Below are 16,594 nucleotides of genomic sequence, written 5' to 3'. Positions count from 1 at the left end.
CATTCCGTTTGAGGGTTCTGGTTCTGCCTCCCTCCTGCAATGCTCGTGCACTGTATTATTCGAGTATATTGCGTTTCGAAACTGTTCAATGATTTAACATTATAAGTTAATTAAAGCCGATTTCTATACTGCGCAAAAGCTGTAAATATGTCAGGCTATATTGTTATTGAACGCACTGTACCTACAGAAACCGCAACCTAAAGAAGTGTTGAATGACAGCGGAGAACGGTTAAAGTGTGAAGTTTACGCTCTCTAATTGAAAATTCCACTTTCGAGATCGCATCATCCCAAAGATGGGATAATGGGACGAGATTATCGCGGCAAACGAGAGATATTCCAATCGAGTGTCGCAGATTTTGGGTTTATTGATGGTTCAGTTATGTGTTCAGTTATGTTTAGTGTCACTCGATAGCCCCTCGATGTGGTTCTCCACGACCCTGCCACTGAGCTTGGCCATTTTCCAGAAATATGCCGCCACATCGGAGACGAAACTCTTTGAGATCTCCTGCAGTTTCCCGTCCGTGAGCAGGGCCTTGTACTCGTCATCGCTGAGGCCCGTTTCGGACTGTCGGTTCAGCAGCAATGGGGATTTCCTGAACTAAATTGGAGGGAAGTCCGTGAGAGGTCTTAGTCCCGCGAGAGCCCACACTTACCTCCTCGAAGATATCGAGCCATATTTGATCCTTCTTGTCCAGATCGTTCTCCGCAATGGCCTCGTTCACGCGCGACACGTAACGATCTATGTCACCGGCCCTCTTCGACTGGGGACTCAGCTTGGCCTTCACCTCCGTGAAGTATGCGATCTGTGCTCGGAACAGGGCGTTCAGCAGAAGGACTGTCTCCTGGCGGGCCTCCTGTTCCAGTTGCCTTTGCACCGGATCGTGCGACCCGTTGCCAGATGGATCGCGAGATGTGGGTGCCGCCAGCACGAGCTGCCAGAAAGATTGATAGGTCGGTGATGGGCGGGGGACTATCGCCTGCACTCACCTGAGCCAGCAGCAGCATGGGGATATATTTGAGCAGCATTCTCCAGTGTTGGGTCTAGACTCTAGATGCAGCTGCGTCCTCAGTCTTTGGATGTCGATTACGAACTGAGTATCGGACAAAATATATGTACACATGTACTATACATATATTCAAGTGGAAACGATGGGCTGTTCGATTTGCCTAGGAAGCTGCTGATAAGCCCCCGAAGGCTTTGCAGCTTTAGAATACAATTTAGTTCTCTCCCAGCGAGGGTTCCGTGGATGGTGATAATTATTTTCAATGAATTTTCAGAATTCTGTATTATTGCGTCGTACATATGTGCGCGGATTTTCGGCACGTTTCCAGAGAGTGAGAGTAATGCTAAGTACATACAGTACATACATACGTACTAACATACAGTATATTACAGATTGGTCTAGGCTCTGGGTCTTCAAGGCCGCCTCCTACTGGTGCCAGAATAGAGCTTTCGAACAGTAATGGTCATAGTGTATCATCTGATTGGCTCTACAGTGGAAAAAACATTCGCTGTACTAATTTCCCATAAGAAGTAGAAAATGTTCAACAGAAGTGTGTACCTGCCACCAGCGTAGTAATGCGTTTTTTAAATAAAAAGGTACATTCATCCGCGTGTCAACTTCTTTTGCAGAATGACAGCCTACAGTCAAATCTGGTAATACCCTGATCAAGATTTCGACCAACTTAGGGAAACCGAATGATCTAAGGCTCTAATGAAACCGCAATGATCTAATGATAAATGTGCAAGTGATAGTCGTTTTCAACATCGTATTCTGATTAGAAAAATGATCAGATAGAGCAAATCATTTTTCGGGAAACTATTCGTTGATATGTACTTCTAGTAGCATACTTTTAGGGGCCCACTGCCAACTGAATCGCGTATATTTTATTTGTAGCATACTTTTGGGCAGCCACAAACAACTGATTGTAGAATGTATGTAGAATTGTCATTGGGCGTATAATATCATAACAATATATGTACATATATACATATTAAACGACCCACATGGAAATACTGTAGTTTGAAAAAAAAATTGTAAATAATTAATTAGCTTTGGTTCGATTGTTTAAGAATTATCCACAAAAAAGGTCCACTATTTCATTGCGGCACCGGAGACATGTATGTAGTTCTGCTGTAGATATCATGTTGCACTATCACAATTACTTGTAATTTTACATTTTCATGTTGTTTGTCTTTTGTCCGGCATACATTACAGACGTAAGTATCATTAGAAAATCGCCAGAACCAAAGCCAATCAATTGGCAATCAATCATGTAGATCATACAAGTAGACGGCCCAGGAGCTCCCCGCTCTGATTCCCCGGGAGGGCTACACCGCAGGGCCATGCTGTGCACCAGAGTATTGTACTGCCCCTGGCTCTGGCCTCGGACACGTGCTGCTGAGGGACTGCTCTACAGTCGTACCCTTCTCGGACGACTATTGCTGGAATAATCAAGCTTTGCAAAGGAAATGCGATTATGAGCCTAATCTGAGCGATTAGATTAAGCAAATTAATGGCTGGCTCCTCTGTTTGGCAGCTGCTGGTGGGCTTCCAAACAACACAACGGGTTTATGGCAGCCTTCTGCAGAGCCGAACGATTATAGACTATATTTAAAGTGAGGAATTTGGATCGGTTTTATTGGTTCTTAGTCGTGCATTATTTTTTTGCGCCGGTAATAATGGCAATGAGATCGCTCAGGGATCGATCGCCGATGAGGTCGTTGCAGAGGGGGGTCACCATTTCGTTGAGCCAATTGGCCACGAAGTCGGTGTTTTCGTTGACCGTCAGCGTGATGAACTCCTCGACGACCTCGTTTAGCTTGCGGTTGAAGATGCGATACTGGGAGAGGTTCTCGATCTCCGACGCCACATTGCCCACCGAGGGGTAGACGAGGATGCTCTTGACCTTCATTTGCTTCGAGATGACGCCCAGCGAGTAGCTGATCCGTCCCTTGAGGTTGAAGTCCTCCAGGGCCATGTAGGCGCCTCCTTCGCGCTTCATCCGATACCCACTGCCCACATCGGCCTGGTACAGGGTCGTGAAGTTGATGCTCCCGAAGTTCAGCTCGAAGTCGACGCGACTCCGGATCAGGTCGACGTTCATGATGATCACCTCGAAGCCGTTTAGGCCCTCCAGCACGAAGTCGTTGATTTCTCCGTTGGCGCTGAACTCTCCGGTGCTGAATTGGAAGGGCTGGTGCTTGATCTCAGCGGGAGCCAGCTTCGGCATGGGTCCATAGCCCGTCTCCAGAAGATCTCTAAACACCTCCAGTAGCTCCACGATCTCGCTGCTCACGGAGCGACCCTCAACTAGGGGAAATTCGTGTTTAGTTAGCCTCTCGGCACAGCCAGTCGTACATTGGGGTCTTACCAGCCACCGGTTCGGCCACTTCGGCGCCTTGGTAGTGGCCCAGGGACAGGGCCAGGAGAACGGCAATCAAAGCACAGGACTTCATCTTTAATCAGGCACAAGACACGACTTTACTGCTTCAGTGACTAAAACACCACTAGTCAAGGCCCAGCGCAGTCCCTGTCTCTTATATAGGCCCCTCATCGGCCAGATAAACTATCTCTAAACATATGTAGTAGCACTCGCTAATCGGCAAATAATTTGGCAAAGTGCTTTATAGCCACCCAACCCGCCCGATAAGGAAAGCTTTAGATTAGTGCTGAAAATCTATCAAATGCGAATGTATCTACATCTCAATGGATGATGAAGAGGGAAAAGAGACAGGAAACCAGGAAAAATAAGAACCATCGTGAATCATTATTAGCTCATTTTAAACAGTGCGTGGATTTATTCACCAATCGAGCTCTGGGGGAATGCAGACCTCCTTCTCGCCACCCTCACCACCGGATCCAGCGATGACATCGGCCACGCTGATCTCGTCGAGCACGTTGTTGACCACGGGCAGGGCGATCGCCTCGATGGTGTCGGTGATCAGGTCCTCGTTCTCGTTGACCGCCATCTCGACGGCCTCGGCGAGGTACAGGTTCATCTTCTCGTTGACCGCGCCATCTCCCAAGATACCCTCAATCTCGGAGTCGACCTCGCCCAGGTGGGTGCGCACCTCCAGGGACTTGAGCTTCAGCTTGCCGGAGAGGACGCCCAGGGAGTACTTGAGGGTGCCCCAGATGACCATGTCCTTAATGGCGAACTTGGCGTGTCCAGCGCCGATCAAATTGATGGTGAAGCCGAACTTCTTCAGCAGCACAGTCAGGTCGTAGCTGGTGTCCACGTTCACGTTGCGGAAGGTGAACTTGTAGGTGACCTTGCTGGTCAGGGCATTGACCTTCATCTCGTCGATCTCGAAGTCGTCCATGCCATTCAGGCGGAAGTGGTCGATGGTGCCCTTGGCCTTCAAGGCGCTCGTGTCGATGTCGATGTTCTTGTGGTCGATTCTGAGGGGGGCGAGTGGGGGAATGCCCAGGCCGGCAAAGCCGCAGGGCATCTGCTCCTGAATGCCATGGATCAGATCCTCAATGGTGCTGGAGATTGACTGGGAATCTGATAAATCGTTACATTTTAGAGATTATAGAGACAGAGACAGTAACAGAGAGAGGCTAGACTCTTTACTCACCGATCGGCTGGCCCACGGACGCCGCGCTGGCGAAGGCAACGAATGCCAAGAGAGCCACGAAGATTTTCATTATTGCTGCTGACTTTTGAGTCCTACAAACTGATCGCAGTACGAACCGTATTTATACTACTCAATCGTTCGGACGGGCCGGCAGCTTTTTATAGAAACACGCCCAGGTGGTGGCCGATAAGGCCCTGCCTCTCGGCCTCTCTGCTGGTCTTGAGTACGATTTGATTAGCGACACTCGATCGATGCCCATTTGCTGTCTTATCTGGCTCTGGGACTGCTTCTGGGCTTCTGGGCTTCTGGCTCCCCGATCCGTTGGCCAATTTTTAATTTCGATGATTAGTTATATAAATCAGGCCACTTAGCCCGAGGAAATAACGATCAGATCTCCAGAAGGTATAAAACTCTCTAATGAAACTTTTCCTTTTTTCAAGAGAGAGAGAGAGCGACAAAGACAGAGTGAGTATTCAAAGGTTCATTAGGAGGAGGATTAGGATTTCCATTCCCTGCCCATGGGTTGCCCCTTCCATTTCTTCAACTGATTGATTCATAACGATTCATTCTCTGTAAAGTTCCGATGTCTATTACCAGGCAGTCCTATATCAGTTAGCAATTTCAGCAGAGGTTGGGGTGACTCCGCCACCTGTTCCACCAGGCCACATTAAATAATGCGAAATATGTAGTTTCGCATAAACGAATAGACGTAGAACAGACCCCATTCTGCATGAGTGATTCGGATTAATATATATCGGATAATATATGGAGAACGGAAATGTTGGATTTTAGACTGATTGGAAACTGAAAAATCAGCTGGGAGAATCTGCGTGAATGGGAGTCTGGTGGAATGGCGGGATCGATCGCACGGACCGATCTTCATGGCGGTTTTATTTACGGAATCGAGCACAAAGAATGCCAGTGGCTCGGACTAAAATAGTCCGTGCACTTCTCTGGATCTAAAGTCTGCGAGTTGTTTGTCGCTTGATTAATAATCATAAAATGTTCGAGTGTGATTAAAAGCCGATGGACTTGATTGATTTATTTAAAGGATTTAGCCTGGGAGGCTATTATTAGCGGCCATATAATAAGGTTTAGGCTTATACCAACACCTGCGCCCTGAAGCTCTTTCTCCCTGTAATACCCCAGATAGACATTGTCCTATCAGGTCTTTACAGCACCACGTACGGGAACAGACCAATAAGCTGCGGAGTCTAGAGACCCGCAACGCCTCTGTGCGCACACGGAATGTACCCCCAATCGAGCGAGGAAGGAGGACTGATTAGATCGGCGGGTAATCCGGTGGACACCTGCATGGAGTCGTCGTCTGACGCAGTTTTCGGTAGCCAAAGCCAAAGCCAACGGCCGAAGCCATTTGTCTATGTCGCAATGATAGGCCATATATACTCGTATTTTGATGCGATATTGACACTCGATTGGCCAATTGGGAGAGATTGGGCCAAAACAAGCCACTTGTGTGGTTCGGCACGGCACGGTGTGGTGGGGCGGGTACCCTCCGAGCAATGATTGAATTCCTGCCCTCCAAATCGGGAGCGTATCGTCAAATCCGATCTGCTCCGGCAATACGCGGCTAATCAGGCGTCGTGATTACCATTTAGCTGTTAAACTTAAGTAGTCGATCCGCCGTCTGGGCCCCCGTCCCACCGGCAAACTTCTCCGGCTTCTCCGACTTTTCCGGGGGTGTCCGAGGCGCCTGGGTATAAAAGGCAGCCCCACCTGTTGGCATTCAACAGCTGGCTATACCATGAAAGCTTTCGCCTATGTTTTTGTGGCCCTTTTGGCCTGCGTCGCGGCCTACGAAGTGGAGCTCTTGAGCGAGCAGGAATGGGACCGTCTGGTCGAGCGCAATCGTAAGTGTCCTCCTAGAATCTGAAGTGACCTATATTTACTCTCTTGGGACTCGCACGGCCGCAGCTGCGCAGCCCGACACCCAGGGCCTGATTCTGAACGGATCGGTCAAGAAGGCCATCAAGGGGCTGCTCAACCAGATGCCCTGCGGCTGGCCCGAGTACGGTATCCCCCCACTGGCCCCCTACACCAATGCCAATCTGGAGATCCATCTGGCCGAGTCCGTTGTTGAGTAAGTCACCGTCTGGAACGCGGATGCGGATTCGGATTCGGAAACGGAAACTAACTACATCTTGAACTCTAGCACGCTGCTGCAGTTCCTGCGCTTCCGCTTCGATGGCTTGGACGACATGGAGATCAAGAAGCTGAAGGTCAGCTACACCTTCAGCAAGAAGGTGCAGTTTCACTTCAACTTCAAGCAGCTGAAGGCCAGCGCCCACTTCCTGAACACCGACACCTTCGTGGACATGCTCCGGCAGCTGGGTCTAAGCGTGCGCTACGAGAGCACCGGCCCCATGTCCTTCGCGCTGGAGAACCTGTCCATCCAGGGCCAGTTCAAGTACAAGATGCCCTTCCTGTTCGGCTCCATCAAGATCTCCAAGTTCCAGTGCACCGTCGGACTGGGCGGCGTGTCTTCCAACATCGGCGGCGTCATGGGCAACGGCAGGATCAACGAGTTCATCAACGACATGATCGACTACGAGGTGCCCGCGTTCATCAACGGCCAGCAGGAGGCCATCAGCAAGCAGATCGAGGAGGTCTTTGTGCCCATTATTAACCAGAAGCTGAAGGGCCACAAGATCTGGTATCTGCTCTCGATGCTGTCCATGGTCTCCGGCAGCTGCAGCCCCACTCCGGCCCCCTGGCTGGCCGTGGAGTCGAGGCGGACAGTCTGAAGAGCAAGCACCAGCAAATAAAAAGCAATTCAACCTCCTACACGACCACGATCTACGTTTTAATTAGCGCATTTCTCCGCCCCATTATCTCCCCGGCCATCCAGTGCCTCCCCGTTATCCTCTTATCGCCCCGGATTTCGATTATTGATTGGATCGGGTATAAAAGACCCTCGCCGGCGGCTAGGCGTTTCAGTAAGCATTTACTAACAGCCACACAGCCACATAGCCACAATCAACATGCGTTTCCTGGTAGTCTTGGCCTGCCTGGTGGCAGTCTGTGCCGCCGGCACCCTGCCCAATCGGGTAGAGCAGCGTCTGCTCGAGTTGGCCGACCAGAATGGCGACATCGATCTCTTCGCCGAGCCCGAGCAGGGTGTGGAAGGTAAGACTCCTCCCGACCCCCCATCCGACACCTTGGACAGTTGAATAAATGTGGAAATCGCCATTTATGCCCGCAGTTGCCCCCCAATTCATTCTGTCGTGGCAAGCACGCCGCTTCATCCGCAAGCTGCAGAAGCAGATGGAATGCGGATGGCCGCAGTACGGCATCCCCGTGCTGGCCCCTCTCCGCGTCAACGAGTTCGACCTGGACTTCAAGCGCGGCATCTTCGAGACCCTCAACAATGTGTTCCACCTGAAGATCGCCGGCCTGGACGACTTCAAGATCACCAAGTTCAAGCTGAACATCATTACCAGCAAGGTGACCTTCGACTTTCTGTTCAAGAACATCGACACCACCGCCGAGAGGTACAGCACTGACACCCTGATCGACGCCCTGCGCCAGCTGGGCCTGTCCGTCGAGTACGAGGGCACCGGGGACCTGCTCTTCGACCTGAACAACCTCCGCATTGCCGGCACCCTCAAGTACAAGCTGCCCATGTTGTGGGGCTCCGCCAAGATCACCTCGCTGAAGACCACCATCTCGCTGGAGTCCGTCGAGTCGGACATCAGCGGCTTCATGGGCCACGGCAAGATCAACCGCGCCATCAACAGGCAGCTGGAGAATGTGGTGGTCAAGGCCATCAACGACAACCAGCAGGCCATCTCCGACACTATCGAGGACACCATCGTGCCACCCGTGAACAAGATGCTCAAGGGCAAGGACTTCTGGACTCTTGTGGACCTGATCCTCTCCAGCAGCGATGACGAGAAGGAGGACGATCCAATTGTCGTCGACTGTGACCCTCAAGCCGATCCCTGGGCCTAAGCTCATCATCCTAGCGCTTTCAATAAAAACTTTGTCGAGATAATGAATTCCTAATGTGCGAATATGTACAAACAAAATGCATGTCCTGTGCATGACAAGGGATAATGATGATCTACTCGAGACTGGGGTCGAGGCTCGGTCTCACGAATGAAAAAACAAAATAAACAGCAAACCTGTCGTGTGCATGACGAGGGACATTGAGGGTCGTCCCGAGACGCACGACAAAAACACTTTGTTCACGTCGTGTGCATGACGCGCCATTTTGATGCTAGATTCGACTCTCGCCGATAAGGGTTGGTTTTTCTCTGTTGTTGTATGCCCTAAGTCCCGGCATCTTGAGGAACGATCGGATGTTTTATTCGAATGTGTGTGCAGGGTGTCCGAGGATCGCATGGACTGGACGTCTGACTTTTCGCTATCTTTGAAGGGAACACCTGAAGCTAATCCAATCTTATCGATGCCCCAGCGCTACTTAAGTGGCTAATCGTTTTGGCTGATTGCAGGGGCGTTGGTTGGGTCTAGCTTCTGGCTGATTTGGGATTTTGGGCTGATTTTCAGCAGTTCAGTACTCGCTTTCACCATGACAAGTTACTGTGTGATATTTGTGGCTCTGCTCTGCTGCTCCTTGGGCTCCTCGAAGCTCTTCGATGATCAGCTCCGTGAGCTGACGGAGTTCCTGCGCCTGCAGATGCGTTGCGGCTATCCGCCACGGGGTGTGCCGGTGCTGGCCCCCGCCCAGATAGCCTACCAGCAGGTGGCTCTTGCCACCGAGAGCCTCGGGTAAGAGTCGGCATGGGTGAATGGACATGGCGAATATATAACCAGATAACACTTTGCTGTGCAGGTGCCGGGGAAACTTCACGGAACTAACGCTGGAGGGTCTGGACGGCTACGAGTTCGCGAAGCTCGAGTGGAACAACATTCTGCACACAATCAAGTTCGACATCAACTTCCCGCGGGTGTCCGTGAGGAGCTCCAAGTACATGCTCGACATTCTGGCCCGGCTCTTCGGCTCCGACTTCGCCCTGTGGGGCGACGGTGTCTTTAGCCTGGAGCTGATCGACTTCCGGGCCCATGGCAGCTTCGTCATCCGCCCCACGACAGCCAGCAGCGGAGTGTACGTGAAGAGCTGGCAGGTCAACTGGCAGCTGGGCGAGGCCCGGTCCCAGACGACGGGCATCATGAACAGTCGCCTCTATACGAAGTTCGTCAACGATCTGGTCAAGGACTACTTGGAGCTCCTGGTCAACGACAATCCCGCAGAGGTCTCCCAGTTCATGGAGGGTCTCATTGTGCCGCCCCTGAATGCGGTGCTGGAGAATGTGGCCTGGTACGAGATAACCGCCATCATTCTGGGCCTGGTCGATGGTGTACTGCCGGTGGAGCCGATTTGCTGATTGCTGATTGGCTGGCTCATCAGATCAGCTGCTTTGAAAAGTGCTGAAAAGTGAATAAAAATGTCTTGAAATCGAACTGATCTCTGGCTTTTCTGTGTGGTTTTCTCTCTCACAGAGTAGCTTTGCAGCAAAGGGTGAGTTTTCATGCCTGGCATGGGCTCAATGACCGCTCTCTCTCTCTCTCTCTCTCTCTCTACCGCTGGCTCTATCACAGTGGTTCCCTAATCAAATGATTCCGTCTCTCTCTCACAGAGTAGCTTTGCAGTAAAGTTCTATCTTTCTCTTTATCGGTAGCTTTCTCCTAGTGAGACTCGTTGTATAATTCTGGGACCTTCCACGTTTGACTGTGGCACAGAACAGAGGATATTTAAGCTAGATCTAAGTTTAATTTTTGGATTACTTGTGGGTGCTTTGCAATATTTTTGGCTCTTCCGACATGAGAACACCCAATATTCGGTTCCATCTTCAGTAGATCGTCTTCAGTCTAAATGGTGCTTTCGGACTCAAATTCGAAGGCCATCTTCCTGGTTTTTTGCGGGCCACTGATTAAGGTGTTAGACTGACTACAGTTTAGAAGAATCAAGTAGATCAAATCTGTAGGACATTCCCAATTCTTGGCTTACTTGATCTGCCGTGAAATCTGTTTTCATGCGGACGTGTGTCTGTTACTGACGCAAAAAGAGATCAAAACAATCCTCGAAGCGGATTGCACATGGAATTACTCTTTGAGCTCAATCGGTGCAGAACTTTTTGGCGTTTTAGAAGGATACAAAAACCAGCACCGGCAACATTTTCATATAAGCTTATACGAAATCTTCCCTAATGAATTCCTTTTCCATCTCTTTGCAGGTAAGCTCGACTAGATTTCCGCATTATTGTGAGTGAGTATATAATGAAATTCCATCGGGGCTCTAATCGTTTTTGGCCATAAATTAAGGCTGATATTTGTGGACAGAGAGCGAGTGGAAGAGAGAGAGGGAGAAAGAAGCAAAGTCCATAATCGGATTTGGGAAACGCCAGCAGGACATCTCAATACCCGACCTCGAGCCACGACCCGAAGCACGAGCCTCGTGAACAGCAGGAGGTCAACGGGTGGTCCCATGACCCGTGGTCCCGTCCGTTGCGACGGTCCAACACTTTCGAGCCTCAGGATTTGCGAGTGGCAGATGGTTTTTCCACACTCTTTCATTCGGTTTCCCTTTTTATACCCGATACTCAAAATGAGTATTGGGGTATATTAGATTTGTGGTAAAAGTGGATGTGTGTAACGTCCAGAAGGAATCGTTTCCGACCCCATAAAGTATATATATTCTTGATCAGCATCAATAGCCGAGTCGATTGAGCCATGTCTGTCTGTCCGTCTGTCCGTCTGTCCGTCTGTCCGTCCGTCCGTCTGTCCGTCTGTCCGTCTGTCCGTCCCCTTCAGCGCCTAATGCTCAAAGACTATAAGAGCTAGAGCAACGATGTTTTGGATCCAGACTTCTGTGATATGTCACTGCTACAAAAATATTTCAAAACTTTGCCCCGCCCACTTCCGCCCCCACAAAGGGCGAAAATCTGTGGCATCCACAATTTTAAAGATACGAGAAAACCAAAAACGCAGAATCGTAGAGAATGACCATATCTTTTAGACTGCAGAATCTGAATGGGATCGTATTATTATTATAGCCAGCATCACGAAAACAATTTAATTTTTTCTCGCCCTGTCTCTCTCTAACACACAGGTAGCATAGGCGGCTTTGCTTAGAGTAAAACATTAGCGCCTAGATCTCAGAGACTATAAAAGCTAGAGCAACCAAATTTGGTATCCACACTCCTAATATATCAGACCGAGACGAGTTTGTTTCAAAATTTCGCCACACCCCCTTCCGCCCCCGCAAAGGATGCAAATCTGGGGATATTCACAAATCTCAAAGACTATTAACGCTAGAGTAACCAAATTTGGAATCCGCACTTCTCTTAGATCTCACTATAAAACGTGTATCTCAAAATTTCGCCCCACCCCCTTCCGCCCACACAAAGGACGAAAATCTGTTGCATCCACAATATTGCAGATTCGAGAAAACTAAAAACGGGGAATCATAGATAACGACCATATCTATCAGATTGCTGAATCTGGATCAGATCAGATAATTTTTGTAGCCAAAAGGAACAAATCAATTTGCAGTGGCTACGCAGCGCGTGACATCACGCTCAGACTGATTTTCTGTCTCTCTCGCACGCACTCTTTGTCGTGTCGTTTAATATTAGCGGCGTCTGCCGGAGGAAAGCCATACTGACTTAGTATCGGGTATAACTCTAGAGTTGCGGTGTCCGCAGCAACTCAGAAACGTTCCCCCTCGTTTTAGATGCTCTTGTGTCTGATGTCATCATTTGTTGTTAATTAGTGCAAAATACTCTAGGAGAAAGAATCTCTGATCTCTCTGCCACCCCCTCCACTTCTCCACATTCCTCATTCCCCATTCCCCCATTCAGTTCTCTAAAAGAAGAAATTGAAATTCGATTTGGCTCATTTCATTTGCACTTTATGGGCCATCTTGTGCCCGTACTCTAGGTTCTGTTCTGTTCTGTTCAGTTCGGTTCTGTTTTGTTCGCTTCCCCCTGGGACACACCTTGCTTGCTGGCTGGTTCTTGAGTTTGTCATAATGCAAAAATGAAACACAGCCGTTCGTCGCTTTTTGTTCCGAGTACGAGTCCGAGTACGTGCTCGGTGCCCGTCTGGGAGATGAGAAGAGGATGCTGCTGGTGTCCTGCTGCTTGCGGCATTGTCTTCGAGGAAGTTTTACGACCTACCGGACAGGACAGTCTGTTGCATTGTGGATTGCGGATTGTGCATTGTGCATTGTGCAGTGTGCAGTGTGTCCTTGCGGCCGCTCTGATGGCGGACTGACTGTCTGACTTTGTGGCCGCAGTCCAGCCCGAGTTGCCGTTTCAGTCCCAGCCAGCAAGTTTCGCATCCATTTGTTGACATTTACGATGCAATTTTCTAAGAGTCATTAAATTCCTCCGCGAAGCCCCTCGGCCGTCTGCTTCGTGGCCCACTTTGATTAGCCCCGATTTGTGTGTGTGTTGACCACAGACGAGGCCCCGTCCCGTCCCAGTCGCCATCTCCATTCGCTTTCAATGGGAGACCCACTCTTGAGAGAGTATGTGCCCGCGGCTCGCTCGATGGGTGGCTGCTCAGCTGGAAGTAGGAAGTAGGAAGGGCCCAGAAAGGACCTTTATGCGCTCCTAAGAGTGATATTCGAACTTTACTGCTCTGCTCCTTAGAATCGAAGCTGATTTTGGTTACTCTTTCCCGGAAAATAATGATGTACCTCATTGGCCACATTTTAGTAGAATAATTACCTGGGGTCCTGTGCATAGTTATCCTTTAAGTGCCACTCATCTGCTCCCCTTGAACGAGTCCTGTTCTGAGGCCTCGCCACATCTCTGTGGCTGGGGAATGGATGCCCAAAAACCCAGCCTAAATTGCCAGAGTTTTCTTCGCTCTTCGTTCTTTGGGCTTTTGGCTTTCCCCTTTCGCCCGGCACTCTCTCTTCCACCTCTCGAGTGCCAACAGCCCCAGGGCTAATTGAAAGCGAGTAAGGCTCGCCTTGGCTTTTCATTTTGCTTTTCATTTTCCTCACCGGCGAATGGCGTAAATATTTGCATTGAGAGCAACCCCTTGGATACCCAGAAATTGGGGTTAATTTAAAATTTATGATGCGCCGAATTGTCGAGTACTCGAATTAGGATTCATTAAGGGGCAACGGCAAGAGGCAAATAAATCAGAGAGTGCCAGGATGTACAGGCCCTTACCTCATTCCGTGGCACATGGAATCGCGTCTTTTTGTTAACTTAAAGACGCTGCTGTCGTTGTCTCTTCGTCCCGTCGTCCCGTCGTCTCGTCGTCTCTCTTGTTGCGCATTAACCCCATTTGGGTTTAATTTGAAACGTAGTAAGATCGCGACTTTGTATCTGTAGCCCTTCTCCTGTATCTGTGCCCCTTCCGCGGCCTTCCAATTGTCCTGGCCAAGTCAACGGTGAGTAAAAGGAGAGAGAGGCAGAGGCAGGGGCACACGGACTCGCTGTAATTGAGCAGCGCAATTTCCCCGAAAATCGCACGCGAAGAAAAGGTGCGCTGTCCTGTAAAAGAACAGCCGAACAGCCGAACCGCCGATAAGGAAATCGCAGCAGAAGGATGCTGCAGCAATCCTTAGCTGCTCTGCTTTTTATTTTTTCAATTAAGGATGATATGCCCCTGCACTCATCCTTGGGCTCGTCTCCGTCTCCATCTCAGTCTCAGTTTCAGTATCGAATGTGTTTCACGGGCTGAAGTCAAGTCAAGCTGAAAATTGCGCATTTGCTGGGTGGAACGGCTGCTGGAAGTTCCTCGCTTGCTGGAATTGGAAGTTCGGGTGCTGGCGAGGCTGGTGTCCTGGAGGGCTGTCCAAAGTTTTGCCTAACAGGATTACAAGTACCGCCTCTGCCTGCAGTCTCCTGTGTCGCCTGTGTCGCCTGTGCAGCCTGTATCCCCCCTCCCTCTCTCTTTTTGCTGAGGTGGGAAGGATGGGAATCAATCAATTTGTTGCTCTGCTGGCTGCTCTAATTGAGAAATTCCTTGGGATAGTTGGATGGAGGATTATGTTCACGAGAGACAGAGGTCCTTGGAGGCCTTTAATTTCTCATTACTTACACATCTTTAAAGTCGTTTCTTTTTCATTGCATCCATCGCGATTCATGGACTTTCTCCCTTCATTCGACTCTCATCTGCAGCTAATCGAAGCGCTTGAACTTTTCTGCTGGTACTTCTAATGAATCCTGCCCACATACACCCATTCACCTCTCGAGCAATCCATCCATCCATCAATCAGTGATTAATCCTTGCCCCGGACGCACACAAGGAGTCGCTAACAAACATTGAATATGACTTATTAGCCCTTTGACAGCTGTCAAACCAAAGGCAAACCAAAGGACACGCATTGAGACAGACACTTGCATTGATCGCGATTCCGTTTCCATTTCCATATCCATATCCACATCCACATCCACAGCCGGTATATCGGAGAGAATATCTCAACAAAAGCGACTCAAGCTGCCCCATTAACATGACAATGAGGGAGGTGGTGTCCTGCCGTTATCCTTCTGCGTCGTACGGCCTTCGAGCACTGCCAAGGACACCCATGCTGGGCGGGCAGCTGCCTTAGGGGATATACGTATCCGTATCTCAGGAATGCGCTTTGATGTGACACTTTTGTCAGATGTTTACACCTTTAACCCTTTGGCGCCATTGTCTGGTCGCAGGGTCGCAGGGTCCCCGACCCTGCTCGACCCCTCGAAATGCTACAGAATGCAATCTATGCTCGAATTGTGCGCGGAGTTTTGTTAATTTGATGTTTAATTAGTGCCATTTGTTTGGATTTTATGTCCCTTAAAGGGATCTTCAACAAACCTCTTGCGCGATCCTTGAATGTGAGATAAATAAAGCGCCAGTGGAAGCTCAGCATTGATCGGCATATCAATGGAAAATACTGCCTCAAACTTGATGAACTTCTGGTGTACCAAAATATCTGACATTCTAAAGTTCTTCCAGTTTCTGGGCAGTATTCCGGCAGCGAAACCTGAGGCAATATTTCGATGTGACTAATCCAAAATCAGCATCCGTTCGCAGTGGACAAACAGCAAGGCAATGATCGGCAGCAAGAAGGTGGCACCTGCCAGTCCGCCATTGTTGGAGCAAAGAGAGGCCCTTCTTGCCCTTCAAGAGGTGTGGGGCCGCCTCCAAATTGCTGGTGGCATGACGCCTCTTCACCTGGCTACAGCCCTCCACGTCCGTTGTCTGCTTCTCCATTGGCCGTTGGCGGTACCGTTAAATGCAATATCAATAGAAAATTGTTCAGAAGGTAAAACACTTTGGAATTTACCAAAAACATATATTTTTTTTAAGTTAATGCAAATTTAATGCGCGGAACAATCATTTCTTGGGTTTATAAAAGATAGAAAATATACTGTTAGCCGATGTTTGCCATTGTTCTGGGATTTAATATGTAGGAATACACTTTGGAGAAGAGGAATTCTATAAAAAAAAATAAAAAAAACATTTGCTGCCTTCAACAGGTTTCAACATCAAAGCCAATGAAATGTTATGTCAATTGATTAAATTTTATTAACTTCATTAATTTAGATAATAATATCGGATTTAATTTTAATTTATTGGCCTTTGTGGAATAGGATGGTTTTTAGACATTTTCTTTATTGATAATGTATATCGTAAATAATACTTTGTGGAATAAAGGAATATGATATTAAAATATTAGAAGAAATACCTAACAGGCTTACGAGCTTTTGCTAAGTTCAATGCCATTTTTGTATTAAAATGTTATAATATTATATTCAATTTTTTGGAACTAATTAGATTTATTAGTTTGAACCTTGGGTGAAATGTCCATTTGGTATTGGAAAAATGCTTTGAAAGAGGCGAACAATTTGGGGGTTGCCTATCATATGATGATTCCCTGTTGAAGAGTAGTAGAATTGTAGTAGATCATAAAAATATAAAATATTAATAGCCTTGCTGTTTTCCGCTGGAAAGACAGACGCGATGGAGGGAGATCCTCAGAAGCGGACTGGTGGCTGCTCGGGAATAGAGTCTCCATCA

General features: G+C 48.8%; 7 protein-coding genes across 7 annotated transcripts in view; 4 read left to right on the top strand and 3 right to left on the bottom strand.

The window, feature by feature from the left end:
- Positions 1-16,594, top strand: part of LOC6597999 (centaurin-gamma-1A) — a 63,398-nt gene that overhangs the window by 3,561 nt on the left and 43,243 nt on the right. The gene's annotated exons all lie outside the window — the stretch shown is intronic.
- LOC6598026 lies at positions 270-1,072 on the bottom strand. Its single transcript, XM_026987682.1, has 3 exons — positions 988-1,072; positions 654-932; positions 270-598 (listed from the first exon to the last, which is right to left on the bottom strand). Exons 1-3 carry the CDS (start codon positions 1,024-1,026, stop codon positions 386-388), a joined length of 531 nt encoding a protein of 176 aa, XP_026843483.1. The 5' UTR covers positions 1,027-1,072; the 3' UTR covers positions 270-385.
- On the bottom strand, positions 2,615-3,494 carry LOC6598027. Its single transcript, XM_002023183.2, has 2 exons — positions 3,376-3,494; positions 2,615-3,314 (listed from the first exon to the last, which is right to left on the bottom strand). Exons 1-2 carry the CDS (start codon positions 3,458-3,460, stop codon positions 2,662-2,664), a joined length of 738 nt encoding a protein of 245 aa, XP_002023219.1. The 5' UTR covers positions 3,461-3,494; the 3' UTR covers positions 2,615-2,661.
- LOC6598028 lies at positions 3,769-4,674 on the bottom strand. Its single transcript, XM_002023184.2, has 2 exons — positions 4,586-4,674; positions 3,769-4,512 (listed from the first exon to the last, which is right to left on the bottom strand). Exons 1-2 carry the CDS (start codon positions 4,653-4,655, stop codon positions 3,806-3,808), a joined length of 777 nt encoding a protein of 258 aa, XP_002023220.1. The 5' UTR covers positions 4,656-4,674; the 3' UTR covers positions 3,769-3,805.
- LOC6598029 lies at positions 6,336-7,390 on the top strand. The gene is made up of 3 exons (XM_002023185.2): positions 6,336-6,456; positions 6,521-6,686; positions 6,759-7,390. Exons 1-3 carry the CDS (start codon positions 6,351-6,353, stop codon positions 7,348-7,350), a joined length of 864 nt encoding a protein of 287 aa, XP_002023221.1. The 5' UTR covers positions 6,336-6,350; the 3' UTR covers positions 7,351-7,390.
- Positions 7,573-8,604, top strand: LOC6597997. The gene is made up of 2 exons (XM_002023186.2): positions 7,573-7,732; positions 7,809-8,604. Exons 1-2 carry the CDS (start codon positions 7,588-7,590, stop codon positions 8,555-8,557), a joined length of 894 nt encoding a protein of 297 aa, XP_002023222.1. The 5' UTR covers positions 7,573-7,587; the 3' UTR covers positions 8,558-8,604.
- On the top strand, positions 9,124-10,030 carry LOC6597998. The gene is made up of 2 exons (XM_002023187.2): positions 9,124-9,337; positions 9,402-10,030. Exons 1-2 carry the CDS (start codon positions 9,138-9,140, stop codon positions 9,952-9,954), a joined length of 753 nt encoding a protein of 250 aa, XP_002023223.1. The 5' UTR covers positions 9,124-9,137; the 3' UTR covers positions 9,955-10,030.

This window comes from Drosophila persimilis, unplaced genomic scaffold (assembly GCF_003286085.1).
Source record: "Drosophila persimilis strain 14011-0111.01,24,50 unplaced genomic scaffold, DperRS2 tig00000124-arrow-pilon, whole genome shotgun sequence".
Taxonomy (NCBI): Eukaryota; Metazoa; Arthropoda; class Insecta; order Diptera; family Drosophilidae; genus Drosophila; species Drosophila persimilis.
The sequence above is the reverse complement of the archived record's forward strand: the minus strand, read 5'-3'. Positions and strand labels throughout refer to the sequence as shown.